We start from the raw sequence: 15734 nt of genomic DNA, 5'->3' as shown, positions 1-15734 counted from the left end.
AAAAAAAAAAAAAAAAAAAAAAAAAAAAGGAAACCGAGTGTACCTTGTTCGAAGGTGATCTGGGTCTCGGGAGGCATCCCTAAACACAAGTTTCTGGCATGGTTATTCACTGTTAATACCCGAGATCAAATTCTTGAATGGGGAACTCCAAACCGATCCAAGTTGTCTTGAATCTTGATCACACATCTTCTTTCATTGCATCTCTTCAGATCCTCTCATGGCAAGCGACGATCTATTACTTACTTGTGAGCTGAAAGGAATCAGAGACTCAAACAAAACACTTTCAAGTCAGCCGATCCCATCATCAAACTCATTGACATCAATATACGAAACAGAACCTCCATAGCCTGTATCAAGGCCTCTCTCTGCCTCCAAGCTTTTGCAGCTCTCGTTCCAAGGGTTTCACGCCTCCATTCGCCTTTACTTCCATTTCTGGCTGCTTTTTCCTCCGGAAAACCTAGGGACTCCGATCTTATTCCCTCATNTTCTATCCCTCCCCCCCCCCCCCCCATCTCTCTCAGTTATTGGGTTGCACCGGTCGTTGGTACGGACACCTAATCATAACTACTTTACTTCTGGTTCGATTCTAACGAAACTGGGCAAGTCTGGTTAAGGCCCATTTACCTGGTTAGAAAATTTTCCTCATTTCCAACTGAAAACTGGCCTGGCCCACATGTAACTTCTCTTTTTCTATTTTCTAAATACTAGAAGAATTTCTATCCTTTTTTTTTCTTTTCTTTAAAAGCAATAACTCACCAAAATCTAATTTTGTGCACCCAATATTCCCTAGAATACTACTAAGTCAGTATTATATGCTGCCCATCACTCTTACAAAATAAATCAGAAACTATTTATTAAACAAAACAACAAAAAAAACCAATGGTTTTCTTTAAAGAATTTATGTTAATTACATGAAAATAGTCCATGTCGGTTCTCTATGTTTTAGATTCAAGTGATCTTAAGATGAACTGATTAAATAAAATATGTTTTTATTGTTCAGTTTAAAGATTGAAATCATACTTCGATGGGGATATCAACCGAAACAATAGATTATTGATGATTATTTATATGTAATGCATTGTGTTGTATGAGTTTGATACGTGAACATACCGAAATGAATGATTCATCATAGAATATCAAAAGTTTAACTTCATCAAATAATTTTATATTTATTTAATTGTTATTTGTGTAACACATTTGTTTATGAAAGTGTGAATTTTTTAAAAAGAAAAATTTTTGCCCAAACTTTTAATATCTTACTAAGTCACTTAATTAAAATTGTATATTTAGAATTACATTAAAGATTTCAACTTTTCTCTTGTCAATTTGTGAGTTTATTTATGTCTGATTATGTATCTTTAGTTTAATATAATTTTTAGTATTATTCAACATATGTAATGATTGAATAGGAATTCATAAATCTCAAGGTTTGTCGGTACCTTATTGTACTTCAACACCAAAGCAATGCAACATTTATTTTGTCAGAAATGCAATTTTTTTTTTATTATTGTTCACTAAAATTACAAATTTACAACTTAAAAACCATTATCATTATTAAACCATCAATCATCAACAAAACTTTTCTATTCTAGTTGATCAGATCATTTGTTTGGTCAAATAAATATGTACTTCTTTCGACCAGATTTTGGTCTTAGGCGCATAGGAAAAAGTCGGCCCGTTTAATCGTTACATTTTTTCCCCCAAAAAGTCGTTAGTTCTGCTGGAAACCTACTTCTAACTAAAGATAGTGGTCACACGTTCGAATCGCAGAATATACAATTTTAAACCAAAATCTCAGCGCCGGCGTGGGAGCTGGGACAATGGATACGGTGGAGGAGATACGACGGATGAGTGGTTACGGCGGAGATGTGATAGTAGTCGGTGGGTTTCCGGCTTCGGAGTCGGAATCGGAATCTGAATCCGATTTGGCGGCGGCGGAGATTATGGTTATATGGGCTATTCAAGGGCCAACTTCTTTTGCTCCAAACGCTCTCGTCGCTCAGTCTTCTCTAGAGCTGCGTCTCGATGCTTGTGGCCACTCACTCTCTATTCTCCAGTCTCCTTGTTCAATGGTAACTCCTTTAGCTTCTCTGTTTCAGTCAAATCTCACTGATTTCTCATTTTGATTGCAATCAAGTTTGCGTCTTTCGAACCCTTGTTGAGAGCCCTTTCGATGTATTCAAACGAGGGGTTCGGAGATGATTAACGAGTTTGTGTCTTTGGGATGTTTCTAGAACATGTCTAGTGATACAGTCAAGTTGTGTTAAGTGGGTTTAGCTTAACATTGAAGAAAGTGATGAATTGTGAACTATCTGATGGTTGTTTGTTGTGTGTGTGTGAATTGTGAAGAACACGCCTGGAGTAACCGGGTCAGTGATGTGGGACAGTGGAGTGGTGCTAGGGAAGTTCTTGGAACATTCTGTTGACTCTAAGGTTCTTTCTCTTGAAGGCAAGAAGATAGTCGAGTTGGGTTCTGGTTGTGGCTTAGTTGGGTGAGCAAAAACCCTCAAAATGTGAATTTACCATTAATACTGTGTGAAAACTTTAGTTAACTTCTTTCTTCTTTCAGTTGTATCGCAGCACTTTTGGGAGGCAATGTTGTCCTCACTGATCTTCCAGATAGACTAAGGCTACTCAACAAGAACGTCCAAACCAATTTGCATCGTGGGAACACGCGGGGATCTGCTGTTGTGCAGGAACTTGTTTGGGGAGATGACCCTGATCCAGATTTGATTGAACCATTTCCTGATTATGGTATCCTCCCTCTCGGTTTCATCTCATCCCCTTGTACATACCATTTTCTAGTTCTACACCTTTTTATTTTGCTATGCATTTTGTAGTATTAGGCTCAGATGTTATCTACAGTGAAGAAGCTGTTCACCATTTGGTAACAACGCTTCTGCAACTTTGCGGGGATCAAACTACAATCTTCCTATCAGGAGAATTACGGAATGGTGAATCATTCATCCTCTCATTATTGCTTTTAATCACATTGTATAACATGAATACGGTGTCTTTAGTTTGCTTACTCCTTTTTGTTGTTGTTGTTGGCAGATGCTGTTCTTGAATATTTCTTAGAATCCGCGCTGAAATATTTTGCGATTGGGCGTGTGGAACAAGCACAATGGCATCCGGATTATCACAGCCGTAGAGTCGTGCTATATGTTCTTGAGAAGAAGTCGAAGAGATGCCTCACTGATGGTTCTTCCCTTAATCAATCTTGTTAGCCATTTTAGGTATGTTTGTTTACAGTTTATGGTAGATAATGTCAAAAGAAAACACTTGTTGAATGAAATGTCTGCTATAAATGATTAAGAACATCACATAAAACTATTTATGTGAGTCCAGATCCAGAACAACAAAGCCTATACATTTAATATTGGTTAACTGATTTAGTGATTTCTCTGGACGGGTCATTCCTTACGTATACAACTAACAACGTTATGCTGATAGGGTTTGAGGTCTAAAAAACAGATGTACTATTTCTATGTTAATTTTGTTGGTGGGGGGGATTGAAATTGGATTCAGATGATGAGTACAGTTGTTTATATTGTTATGACTAAAAATATTTTAAAGTAAGAAAACTTTTGTGATAACTAAAAGCAAGGTTCAAGGGTGAGAAATTTTCAAATTAGAAATGTGATAAAGGCGCAGGTGTAATTAAGGGAAAATTTGAAAGATAAAAAGAGAGTTAGTAGTAGGCGACTTTTTTGTGTGTTTACTGTAAAGATGCGATAGTTATACTGCACTGCTAAATTAGGAAATGGTAAACAAATACGTTTCCTCTGTTCTGAAGTCGTTGATAGTGTTTCTTGAGTCAGCAGAATGTTTCATTCTGCCTCTATAGTGTTTCTTGAAGGCCCTTTGAGCTCGAAGGATTAGTTTCTTGATCTCTTCGTGTGATTAAATCCGAGTTTTGAGTTTGGAGTAGGTTATTGTGAACGAAGAAAATAGGAAGATAAAGCTTTATACGAACGAAGAGGCAAAAATATTAAAGAAGGGAGAATCAAAACGTGCTCATTGATTGAGGTGGAGGATAGTTGGAGGATAGGAACCTTTGGATAATGAAATGGATGGAACTAAAAGCGTGAAAGACGTACGCGTCTCAAACAGTATTAGTCAATCAGCAGCATTATATTGATTAAAAAGAAAAGTTCATAACAAAAACCAACTAAATTGAATAATCTAACACTATTATAGCATAATTATATTTTGTACAATTATATTTTTATGAAGGCGAAAGCGAGGACAATTATTGAGTAATTTTGTAATCCGTTTTTAACATTTATTAATTTAGTATTACACTGTGTGAGGGATGAGGATTAAGGTGACAACGATGGTGATGAAGCCAAAATTAGAAGATTGAGAGTTGGTAGGCGACTTTTTTTGGGTCCTAGTATAAAGAGAGATACAATAATTAACCTTTAAAGGGCGCTGCTTAATTAGAAAAATGAGAAACAACAACTTTTCCTCTTTTCTAAAGTCGTTGCTTGTGCTTCTTCTTCACCTTGTCTTCTTGAGTCAGCAAAATGTTAATTCTGCCTCTATCGTCAAGTTTCTTCCTGGTTTTGAAGGCCCTCTTCCATTTGAGCTTGAAACCGGGTTTGTTGTTTTCTCTCATCATCTGATTTAATCCGTGTTCTGAGTTTTAAAAAATAAAGTAGGTTACTGTTTTCTTGTGAATGAAGGTATATTGGTATTGGTGAGGAAGAGGAAGTGCAACTGTTCTACTACTTCATCAAATCTGAGAGGAACCCAGAAGAAGACCCTCTTCTTCTCTGGCTAAGTGGAGGACCTGGCTGCTCTTCCATCTCTGGCCTTCTTTATGAGAATGGTTAAATTAAAAAAAACATCCATAAACTCCTTCTCTTTTGCATCAAGGATTACTCGTTTTAATAATATGGGTATAAGCAGGGCCTCTGAAGATGAAGCTTGATGTTTACAACGGAACTCTCCCTTCTTTGGTCTCTACTACATATTCATGGACAAAGGTAAACACAAAACTGTGTCTTCACTCATGACTCATATTCATGGACGGTCACAATACTCAAGATGATAAATTGATTATTTTCCTCAGACCTCGAGCATTATATTCTTGGATCAGCCTGTTGGAACTGGTTTCTCCTATTCAAGAACCACACAGTCTAATAAACCCAGTGACTCAGGAGAAGCCAAACGGATCCATGAGTTTTTGCAGAAGGTAGATTAATGTCAAACTTAATAGTCTCCTCTCCTTGAAGCCAAACGGCTCTTTGTCAAAATAGACATTTTAGGAGACTTTTCTTCTGTTGTTGTTGTTGTTGTTGTTGCCGTACAGTGGCTAGGCAAGCATCAAGAGTTTTCCTCCAACCCTTTCTATGTCACCGGAGATTCTTATTCCGGTATGGTTGTTCCAGCTACCGTTCAAGAAATATCAAAAGGTATGCATATGGTTTCATAATATCGATTTTCCCAAAGCCTTTTCCCCAGTCAATTATTATAACAGAACAAAACATGATGATGATGATGATGTAGGAAACTATCAATGCTGCAATCCTCCAATAAATCTCCAGGGCTATGTGCTCGGCAACCCGTTAACAGACTTTGCAACTGATACTAATCACCGCATTCCATTTGCTCACGGAATGGCCCTGATCTCTGATGAACTCTACGAGGTAATATATGGAACATGACATTTGTTTGCTTTTGTTTCTTGTTCATCACTCATGACATTTGCTTTTTTGTTCGACCGCAGTCTTTGAAGAGAGTCTGCAAAGGAGACTATGGTCACGTTGATCCACGTAACACAGAATGCTTGAAACTCATTGAAGAATATAATAAGGTTATACATTCAATCGAACAATTTTAGGTGTTGTGTGTTTATGTCTGTCTTAGTAAATAAAGATCATCACCTTTTTTTTGGTTATTTTTCTTCTAGTGTATAAGCAGATTATACCGATCATTTATATTATTTCCGCTGTGCGAAACTGAAACTCCAAATTGCTATGTAAGTAATCCATATATCTTGTCTTCTGTTAACCGTTAACCTATTTGCGACTTTTTGTTTATACAACAAGGTTGTTTTTGTAGATTTATCGGTATTTTCTAACTACCCACTGGGCCAATGACGCTGCTGTGCGGGAAGCTCTTCAAATCAATAAGGTACCAAGTTATTATTTTAAAGGTTCTTGGTATTATTAGGAAACAATGTCATTGTTATAGGATGATTTATGACTACAGGAGAGTATAGGGGAATGGGTACGATGTTATTTCGGTATGCCTTACACTAATGACATTAAAAGTAGCATACCTTACCATATGAATAACAGCATCAGTGGTTATCGTTCTCTCATCTTCAGGTCAGAGTTTAACCCTTTTACTGATCTCTTGTCCCTACCAAGATTCAAGACTTTTTTGTAAAATTTGTATGGTTTTTGGTGAATAGTGGTGATCACGATATGGAAGTACCTTTCCTTGCAACTCAGGCTTGGATAAGATCTCTCAACTATTCCGTCATTGATGAGTGGAGGCCATGGATGATCAAAGATCAAATCGGGGGGTATATAAACCTATTCTTGAGAGAATCGGTTTTCTTATTTATTCGTTTTACGAGACTCACTGTAAAATTTACTCTTGATTCTTTTACTTGGCAGATATACAAGGACTTATGCAAATAAAATGACATTTGCTACTGTCAAAGCAAGTCTTTCTTCTATCCTTTTTATGTAACTATCCTTTTTATGTACAAACATTTATGTTGCGGTTTTAACTTGTATTGAGCTGTGGGTTTTTTTATTATAGGGAGGTGGACACACAGCAGAGTATAAACCAGATGAAACCTTTATCATGTTCCAAAGGTGGATCAATGGCCAACCTCTATAAAAGAACAGAAAGTGTTAAAATAAAGGACGTTACAAGTCGTGGACGGGATTATCTTACTCGAATAAAAAAACCTCATTTGATTTGATTATTTTTTATATTAATTATAGCTTGACTAGGTATCTCGTGTTTAACGTTGATTGATTTATCTATATTTACATTTTTTAAAATATATCTATATATATAAAGTTATCTTTTTCTCTCTTCTGGTGCAGTCACGTCAGCACTCATTATTTAATATTTTGGGTTTTTTGGATTAAACTTAGCCCAAAGTTTTTGCAGGCCCACATGTTTTTCTATCCTATGGATTTAAGTTAACCTATTTTTGTCTCATTTCCCCACCGTCGACGATGCTCCATCTCCACCGGTTGCTCTTCTTCTTAACTCACGATCCATGGCGTTTCACCATTTGATGCGAATTCAAGGCTTACAGTCCTCTACACTGTCGCTTATTCTTCCATGTCTTTCATCACAATTACTACGGTTTCGTTCCTAACTGTTAATTATGATCTTCCATCTTCTCTGAGTTAATGGACAGTCCACTACTTCTTCCTTAAATTGTCGTAAGTCCTTCTCTTATATAAAACAATTTCCCTGCCTCCTATATATCTTCGCTGTGTTTTCTTCATTTTTATGAGTGAAATTCAGGCGTAGCAGATTTCATATTAAGCTGCTACATCTCCGGGATTAAGTAACCATCTGTTCTCAGTTGATTACAAGAGGCAACAATCTTAATATTTGACAGCGACGTGGGTTTTCGTCTCTTGGTCGGCCACATAACACAAGGTTCGCTCTGTTCTACTCCTTTTAGCGATTTATTTGTTGTTATAAGTTAATTTCGATACTATTAAACAGAGGAGAATGCAAGAGATTATGGCTCGACAAGGCATGTTAAAATTTCTTAATATACCTTTACTGATATCTGATTTCTTCTCAGATAACTTGTTTCCCTTGTGAGATCTTCACTAAACTGCATAATTTTGCAGGGTAAGCAGGGTGGTAATCAGCAAAATCCAGAGCAAGAGAAACAACAGGATGATGCTAGAAGGTGTGTATCCTTGTGTTTTAGTTGGCATTCATATATGATTTTTGTTCGGTTTGGAATTCTGTTTTTGAAGTAATGTATTGTCTGATTGGAACATTTTCGTGTAGTGAAGCTGATGAACATAGACAAATGATGCTTAGTCAAATATTGTCTTCCCAAGCCAGAGAGAGAAGTAAGTCCCATCTAATATGTCTTGGGAGTTCAATTAGTTACTCTCCCTTCTTCCTTTATTAAGTCGCCAATATGATGATCTTCCAAAGCTCGAGGGAGACACAATATTGTGTTTATATATCTTTAATGCTTCTCTTTCTTCTTCTTTGTGCTCTATAGTTGCTCGAATTGCCCTGGTAAAACCTGAGAAAGCTAGAGGTGTAGAGGATGTTATTTTGAGGGCTGCTCAAATGGGACAGATAGTTGAAAAGGTAATGATCCAGACGCTTTTCCATTTCGTAATTCTTACGTATCATATTATCCATCTAATAGTTATTGAAATACTCTGTTTGCTTTACAGGTTTCTGAGGAGCGGCTTATTACACTGTTGGAACAAATAAACAGCCAAACTGCAAAACAAACGAAAGTCACGGTACAGTTTACACAATCCTCTGAAAAAACAAGTTATTAAAACATGTCTTGCCTTAACCATCAATATCATTGAGTTTAAGTTTATCCCTCGGATGTGTTTACAGATCCATAGGCGCCGCGGGGTGGATGACGATTAGGAAGAAGGATATTATGCTGTACTCTGAACATCTATGGGGCATCTCACTATTGAATATTATTGTGAAACTAAAGGTATCACACGACATACATAGATGATTGAATGTGAAAATGTATTTAATTTATGGTAAAGGAATTGATCATTCAACCTATCAGAACCTTGGGGATATCTTTAATAGATTAATTAGTTATTTATGTAACTAATATACATATGTTTGTCTAGAAATATAGTATGATTTTATATAAAGAAATTTCGATTAAGTCCTTTATGATAACAGTATAGAGTTTAAATTTAAGAGAAATTTAAAGGGTGATCTAAGCAATAATTTGTAGGTGAAATTTTTTAAGAGAAAGCGACAACCATGCACCATTTTTATTTGTATAAGTGTCTCAGTTAACCTATCAATTAATCTTATACTATTTTAATTTTTTTATATGATAATAATCTAAGATGAGTTTTTACAATCCAAAGCTTTCTAGAAATAATTTTTGTTTATTTTATAGTAATAACTAAAAAGCTCAAACGTCTAATTGACTAATCAGACACCTAGACCTTAGGTGTATCACTATAAAAAATTTCTTGGTTTCGTGATAATCAAGTATAATCGACAAAAAAAATAGTGCTACAGAAAACTTTGATTAGTGCTTCAGCATGTTCTAACTCCAATAACAAAAACGAAAAGCGAGTGAATGAAGCTTTTTGGCTCCTTAACATCCAAGAAGTTGAACCTGTTCCCACCTTAACACGTTTGGTAAAGTTGTACTGCAAAATATAATACACACGAATATGAATAGTAGGTGCAAACGGTGATTATAGAATTTCAAACGGTGATTATAGAATTTTAAAGTAACTAATATCACTTTAATTAAACGAACACAAATTCGTGACAGAAATAGTATCAAATCAACTGATCAAGCATGGACCAAATATATAAAATAACATATAGGGTTTCGCTCATCATTATCAAAAAAGAGGAAGGAAGAACACATGACATGCACGCACGACTTTGTTGACCCTAATGGTCAAAGACTGCCATTTGCCTCCACGTCTCTTCTTTAATTTTTATGTTTCTAAGGTTAAAAATGTATAATCATATAGTATCTTTATGGTCTCAGAATTCCAAAATACTATTTTTTAAGATCCAATCATTTGAGTATATAAGAATATTAGTTGCTAAAATTATTATCTAATATATTTCGTTTTTCTATGTTTTTCTTTCAATATGCTATACATGAATTATGATCAGTTTCTTTTCTACTACATCAGGATAAGACTAATGTTTTAAGATTTATTTGTTCTTATAAGTTAATTTTGATACTAGAATAAAGAGAGTCTTTTGATATCTTCGATTATTATTTGGGTTTGGATTGGTAGCTAATTCTCCATTAGAAATTCTTTATTATTTTACAAATATATTCTTAACCTAAAACTACATTCGTAGATAGATATGTCAGTCTTCGCCTATATAGTGTTTTTACGCACATGGTTTGAGGAAATGGTTCTGCGACTCCACAAAGATCAAAGACGATAAAATAAAAGCGGTTGCCAAGTTATATTCACTCGAGACAAAGTCAATAGTAAGCATAGTAGGTCGATCCATGCCCACCGGTTCAACTCTGATGAAGAAGAGATCTCTCTCAAGTATTCTAGATCAGCTGTTTCGGTTAGTCTTTCATATATCCTTCCTCTGAAATTTTATAGAACCAAGTATAGGTGTACGAAGACATAGTTTCATATATTTTTGGAACCTGCGTTCCACCTTGCAAACAACCATGTAGGGTGTTTATATTAAACTCCTTGCGTTTTCTATATTCCTAAATGTTTTCTATAGATTTCTTGCTATAGTCATTTCTTCAACTTACACTTGGCCTTACGCTTCTCTTCTAACAAATATGAAGTTCGTACCAACAAATCCTAGGAAGGATTCTCCGTTTCTGGCCTGCTCGAAAAGTTAAAAAATGTGGGACAACTCATGGGTGTTGATTTCCTTCTCATTGACGAAAAGGTTCCTCAATCTCCATTCTCCTCTTGATTCATTCTTAATTATGTACTTACCCTTTTGTTAATATTTCCCTCTTTTCCAATCTACTTTGATGCAAGGCTCCATTTACGTCACCCACCTTCCTAAATTCGAACATGCTCTGCGTGATCGAGCTATGTATATAATATCCGCCTTTGACGTCACTAGAAGCAACACCCATGTCAAATTGTCGGATTTCCACTTTTATATACGGTTCACACCAGCCACTTTTTTTGAAGAGGTAGAAGAGTCTTTCTGTGTTATTCCAAAAGAGTTTTTCCGCTTAAGGACTCATGAAGAGTTAGTGTCACTGGCGAACACCAATACGGAGCTCCCAGGTTTGTCTAAGTTTTGTAGTTCCAAATATGTAGATAATCATTGAAAAGTTTCTCAACTTCGTTGCATCTATAGTATATTTTCCTGGAAATTAAATGTTAAACTATATGGTTTTGCTCTTATTAGATGTCATGGGCGAAGTAGTTTCCACCAAAACTAATGGGATGTCACAAACTTTGGAGAGGATGTTAGTCCATCTGCGTCTTGAAAGGTTTTCCCTCATTGTCTTTCATCAAAGTCTCATCAAATTCTCACGATATAGAACTTCTCCTCTCCATTTATGCATTTTACTACCTTCACCACATGTTGCCTTTTGTTATAGTGGTCAGAATGTCCGTCTAAGTGCATTTGACGACCAGGCAACCTCATTGGAGAAGGTCTTTAGCAAGAATGATGAGGGGACTTATATACTCTTAGCGACCAATATAAACCCAAAGATCTTTGCAGGTGAAGCAGTTCATGTTCATAATTATTTGACGTCAATAAAATGTGCACTTTGTTTTCAAATATTATGTCATTTCTAACCCAACCATACTCTCCAGATGAACTTTTTCTTAATGCTACGTCTGGGACCAAGTTTTATTCTGATGGAGACTTGACAACGACACAAGAGTTCGCTGAAAGGTATTGGAAGAGTTGTTTGAAATCCTGTGTATTTGACTCACACATTCAATCTTAATATTCGACCTACACCAACGCCTAGCAACACCACCAAACAGGTTGAAGGGGAGAGCCATTTACACAACCATCACCAAACACAAACAAGGTAAAAGATGCAGACACTGTTAGAACACGAAACAAATACTCAACTAAGAGTTCCACATTTAGTTCCCCACATAACATCAATGTTTGTAAATAAAATCGCCCCCAACAAAAGCTCCCCAAAACTATTAAAAAAGAGCAAAAACAGAACTATTTCAAAATTAATACAAACGCAAACAAAAACTAACAAAAAAAAAAAGAAAACAAAAATCACAATTAATGAAAACAAAAACAGAAACGGCCCTAATGAATCAAAAAGACAAAACAAAACCGACCTCCAAAAAATAACAATTAATTAATTAGAGAATCAAAGGTAAGAAGACACTTAAATAATTTAAAAACACAACTCGAATTAATAGTTCCGTTCAATGAAGAAACCAAGGAAGAACCAATTACCCATAAGCGATGGGAAGCCAAGGCAAAATCAACCAAACAAACGAGAAAATAATACTGTTCAGCATCGATACAATGGATGGTTTAAAATTTGAGCTCCAATCCTTCTACTGTCCTCTAGATCAGAAAATGAATTAACTCCTTCCCGTTCAAATGGAGATAATATTATTAGGCCTAAAGAGATAATTAATTACTTCCCGTTCAAATAGAGATAATATAACATCTTCAAATAAATAAAATCCATTGTTGACCCAATAGACCACTAGATTTTAAGGCCAGAATTGATATTTGGGTCCAATCAATGTAACAAAATAAAAAAACCCACCAAAAAGCCAAATGTAAGCAATTTAAAAACATTATTAAAAATTAAACAAACTCACACTCCCAATGTAAGTCAATGAGGTAAGCATTGACAAACAATCCTCAGACATTGAGGGGGGTGTATTGAAACAATGATTTTGGAGGATTCTATAGGATTTAGTAAATTTGGAATTTTGATAGATTTTAGGGAAGTTAATATGATTTATTGTAAAAAAATTTCAAATTCCACCTAAAACCATGAGATTTGGATTTCAGTATTTTTAACTAAAAAAATTCTCTCAAATACTCTAGAATCCCTAAAACTTATTAAAATCCAAATCCACAAACTGTTTTGAATAACAGTAGATTTTTAAATCATCAGTTTAATAACAGTGGATTTCAGGAGACTTTTTAAAATCCATTATTGAATAACATAGGATTTAGGATTTGTAACTTTTATACAAATCACCTAAAATGTCAAGTTGAATACACCCTCTGAGTTAAATACAATAAACAATCAATCTAACCAAACACACACAAAAAAAGGAAAAAAAAAACTAAAAAAACAATTACAACCACAAATCAACATATACAATAAAACCATATAATTAGGAAATTTAAAAACATGAAATACAAAACCAAATTTCAAAATAAACACAACTACTTACTAACAAATTTGTAAAACTTCTCACTATAATCTACTTAATGCAAAAAAACACCAAATAAAAAACAAAACCACAATATAAAAAACAACAGAAACAAAGAAAAGAAAGTGAGTACCTGATACAAACGAAAATTTAAAATACTAAAAAATTGTTTAAAAAAGAAACCAAACAAACCATAATCTAACTACGAGAGAAAAAATTAGACTAAATTAGCTGAAAAAACATAGAGGGACAAATAAACCAACAAAAGAGCAAAACAAATTAACAAAAGACCAAAAGAAAACATACTAACAACATAACCTGACGAAAAAAGGAAAATACATAACTAAAAAAACAAATTAACAAACAACCGAAAAAACACTCTCTTCTAACTCCCGCGCGTAGCGCGGGTCAATTGCTAGTATAAAATAAATCCTTAAGTTCAAACCTATTTATAATCATGCTATTAATTTTAAATATTTTTAATTTATTAAATATATTTAATTTTAATTTATAAATATGATTTAATTATATTTTTTTCTCTTATAAAGGTTCAAACCCATGTCTCAAACTAATACTTTTAAGAATAACAAAAAATTTATCATATTTTATAATTTTGGAATGACAATTCTTATGTTATAATAAGTTTCCAAATTTTTAAAACAATTAATCCCCCTAATCGCAACTTTCATAAAGTAAAGTAATGTACACCAACATAAAGACATTTAGATGGTTCATTTGATCTACCAGATCCTATAGTGTATAATTTCATGTTTTAAATGCATTTACTAAATTAAAAATAAAAATATAACATGTAAATGTAAAAATTATCTTGTGAGTTAATAAAGTAATTTAAGTAAATACTAAATTAAATATTTAAGCCAAAAAATTGTTTTAGAATAATTTTAGTTTTGAATATTACGAGTTATATAGCAGGACAGATTTGGGTTGATATATATATAAATTAAAATACTATTTATTTGGTGTTTATCTTATTATTATTTTATTAATATCATCAATATTAGAATATTAAAAAATTTAATTAAATTACGCTTATGTAAACAAAAATGTCATGCAATAAAACAATTAAATACTAACATTAACAATCTAAATACAATTATACGATTTCAAATACTAAATAAAATCAACAAACAATTATAACTTAAAATTTAAAAGTTTTTGTTCAAGAAAATATTATCTCGGTATAGGTGAAAATTTAGTTACTTTACAAAAATTAATAGAAATTGAAAAAATATTATTTTTTATAAAATTTTAAAAATAATGTTCAGTTTAACCGAGTTGCGATCAAAGTGGTCGAATACGAGTCAAACCTGATTGAACCAATAATAGAAAAAAAAAACTGATCTTTACTTAGATTATTTTTCTTTCCTAGAATGTTTATATCAAATTCTTTATAAAAAAAAAAATCAAATTCGTAAAATTACTATTTCTAAATATATTTTTAAAAATGTCTCACTATATTTATATGATATATTTCTAATCTACTATTTTTATGAATCTATATATCTATACATATCTTATCACAATTTTATAGTATTTGATAACAAAATTTATATAGAATACTTATGTTAAAACATATATAATAAACAAATAAATACTACCTCGTGCTAAATATTTTTCTAGACCCACCGCTGATCACGATGCTACAATTAAATATTTTTCTACAGAGCCACTGCTGATGACGATGCTAATTACGAGTATATGATACACGTTCATATGCATGTCATGTGCCCATGTGCTGACTGCTGACCAGGACCATACTATTAACGAGTATCCAAAATTGCGAGACCAACGGAATCGAAAGAGTTATGAACTCTGCAGAAAGTAATGAAAATGAAAGAGTTATGAACTGTGCAGAAAGTAATGAAGTTGGGTACAATACTTATATAGCTTATACTACATAGCTATATGCTATGTACAAGACCGAAGCAATATAGAATGCACAAAAAAAATACTACTAGAATGCTCACATTCTCTCAAAGCTTTATTTGGATAACTGAATTAGTCGTAGACTCGTAGTACCTTTTTTCACGGACTATATAATATATATATATATAAAGTCTAATTAATAATTATATTTGTTATAAGGAGCGTGGGTGGAATTAAAGTGGAGTATGCAAAAATATTAGCATAGTAATCTTCTCAGATCTGCATGTGTTTAAAACTTTGAAGTTTAATAGTTTTTTTTTTTTTTTTTGAGAAAATTGAAGTTTAATAGTTAGAAACGCTAGACCTATACTCAATCAAGCTATGTGTGCAAAAACCTCCGTGTATAAATTACTGGTCACATTAACTCATATTTTTCGCATACATTTGCATTTAGATCAAATACAAAACTACAAAAGACCCAGAAAAGCATGAATACAATGTTTTACTTCCTGGTTGCCTTAACAGCAGTTTTGGCCGCCACTATCGCAAACGCACAACCTGTTCTCGACACCGATGGAGACATCATATTTGACGGAAGTTACTATGTTCTTCCCGTCATCCGCGGCCAGGGGGGCGGCCTGACTCTCGCCGGCCGTGGTGATCAGCCATGTCCTCTCGACATCGTGCAGGAATCATCCGAGGTTGACGAGGGCATTCCCGTAAAATTCTCAAACTGGAGGTCTAAAGTTGGGTTCGTTCCCGAATCCG

At 34.0% G+C, this 15734-nt stretch overlaps 4 protein-coding genes and 1 long non-coding RNA gene across 12 annotated transcripts in view; 4 read left to right on the top strand and 1 right to left on the bottom strand.

The window, feature by feature from the left end:
- Positions 1-495, bottom strand: part of LOC104712942 — a 4174-nt gene extending 3679 nt beyond the window's left edge. For all 4 annotated transcript variants that reach the window (XR_002033270.1, XR_755559.1, XR_755560.1 and 1 more), the window contains exon 1: positions 44-495. This is a non-coding gene — a long non-coding RNA (uncharacterized LOC104712942). The remainder of the gene's footprint in view (positions 1-43) is intronic.
- Positions 1635-4143, top strand: LOC104712940 (protein-lysine methyltransferase METTL21B-like). Of its 2 annotated transcripts, XM_019229443.1 has the most exons (6): positions 1635-2072; positions 2350-2492; positions 2570-2754; positions 2841-2954; positions 3055-3236; positions 3932-4143. In XM_019229443.1, the coding sequence occupies exons 1-5, from the start codon at positions 1821-1823 to the stop codon at positions 3225-3227; spliced, it is 867 nt and encodes a 288-aa protein (XP_019084988.1). In that variant the 5' UTR covers positions 1635-1820; the 3' UTR covers positions 3228-3236; positions 3932-4143. The 2 variants fall into 2 exon arrangements, with proteins under 2 accessions (XP_019084988.1, XP_010428243.1); XM_010429941.2 differs by lacking the exon at positions 3932-4143 and having other exon boundaries at positions 3055-3377.
- LOC104712941 (serine carboxypeptidase-like 2) lies at positions 4382-11413 on the top strand. Of its 4 annotated transcripts, XM_019229441.1 has the most exons (17): positions 4382-4602; positions 4689-4834; positions 4915-4991; positions 5078-5200; positions 5318-5420; positions 5515-5654; positions 5735-5821; positions 5918-5986; positions 6070-6141; positions 6220-6338; positions 6425-6538; positions 6633-6678; positions 6781-7421; positions 10544-10626; positions 10722-10979; positions 11104-11188; positions 11300-11413. In XM_019229441.1, exons 1-13 carry the CDS (start codon positions 4451-4453, stop codon positions 6859-6861), a joined length of 1329 nt encoding a protein of 442 aa, XP_019084986.1. In that variant the 5' UTR covers positions 4382-4450; the 3' UTR covers positions 6862-7421; positions 10544-10626; positions 10722-10979; positions 11104-11188; positions 11300-11413. The 4 variants fall into 4 exon arrangements, with proteins under 4 accessions (XP_019084986.1, XP_010428247.1, XP_019084985.1 ...); XM_010429945.2 differs by lacking the exons at positions 10544-10626; positions 10722-10979; positions 11104-11188; positions 11300-11413 and adding exons at positions 7507-7644; positions 7854-7906; positions 8011-8048; XM_019229440.1 differs by lacking the exons at positions 10544-10626; positions 10722-10979; positions 11104-11188; positions 11300-11413 and adding exons at positions 7507-7644; positions 7845-7906.
- LOC104715830 (DNA-binding protein DDB_G0278111-like) lies at positions 7253-8824 on the top strand. The gene is made up of 7 exons (XM_010433202.2): positions 7253-7341; positions 7714-7744; positions 7845-7906; positions 8011-8075; positions 8234-8325; positions 8415-8486; positions 8590-8824. The coding sequence occupies exons 1-7, from the start codon at positions 7253-7255 to the stop codon at positions 8620-8622; spliced, it is 444 nt and encodes a 147-aa protein (XP_010431504.1). The 3' UTR covers positions 8623-8824.
- LOC104712936 (kunitz-type trypsin inhibitor KTI1-like) overlaps positions 15464-15734 on the top strand; it is a 1756-nt gene continuing 1485 nt past the window's right edge. Inside the window, exon 1 of the mRNA XM_010429936.2 lies at positions 15464-15717. Coding sequence (XP_010428238.2) covers positions 15464-15717 — 254 coding nt within the window. The remainder of the gene's footprint in view (positions 15718-15734) is intronic.

This window comes from Camelina sativa, chromosome 9 (assembly GCF_000633955.1).
Source record: "Camelina sativa cultivar DH55 chromosome 9, Cs, whole genome shotgun sequence".
Classification (NCBI taxonomy): Eukaryota; Viridiplantae; Streptophyta; class Magnoliopsida; order Brassicales; family Brassicaceae; genus Camelina; species Camelina sativa.
The sequence above is the reverse complement of the archived record's forward strand: the minus strand, read 5'-3'. Positions and strand labels throughout refer to the sequence as shown.

Bases quoted from the DNA above. Each gene is read 5' to 3' on its own strand.
- LOC104712941 (XM_019229441.1), top strand. From the start codon at position 4,451: ATGAGAAACAACAACTTTTCCTCTTTTCTAAAGTCGTTGCTTGTGCTT. The intron at 5,655-5,734 runs GTAATATATGGA...GTTCGACCGCAG, and splicing joins TCTCTGATGAACTCTACGAG to TCTTTGAAGAGAGTCTGCAA. The intron at 6,339-6,424 runs GTCAGAGTTTAA...TTTGGTGAATAG, and splicing joins TATCGTTCTCTCATCTTCAG to TGGTGATCACGATATGGAAG.
- LOC104712940 (XM_019229443.1), top strand. From the start codon at position 1,821: ATGGATACGGTGGAGGAGATACGACGGATGAGTGGTTACGGCGGAGAT. The intron at 2,493-2,569 runs GTGAGCAAAAAC...TTCTTCTTTCAG, and splicing joins TCTGGTTGTGGCTTAGTTGG to TTGTATCGCAGCACTTTTGG. The intron at 2,755-2,840 runs GTATCCTCCCTC...TGCATTTTGTAG, and splicing joins TGAACCATTTCCTGATTATG to TATTAGGCTCAGATGTTATC.
- LOC104715830 (XM_010433202.2), top strand. From the start codon at position 7,253: ATGGCGTTTCACCATTTGATGCGAATTCAAGGCTTACAGTCCTCTACA. The intron at 7,907-8,010 runs GTGTGTATCCTT...ATTTTCGTGTAG, and splicing joins CAACAGGATGATGCTAGAAG to TGAAGCTGATGAACATAGAC. The intron at 8,326-8,414 runs GTAATGATCCAG...TTTGCTTTACAG, and splicing joins TGGGACAGATAGTTGAAAAG to GTTTCTGAGGAGCGGCTTAT.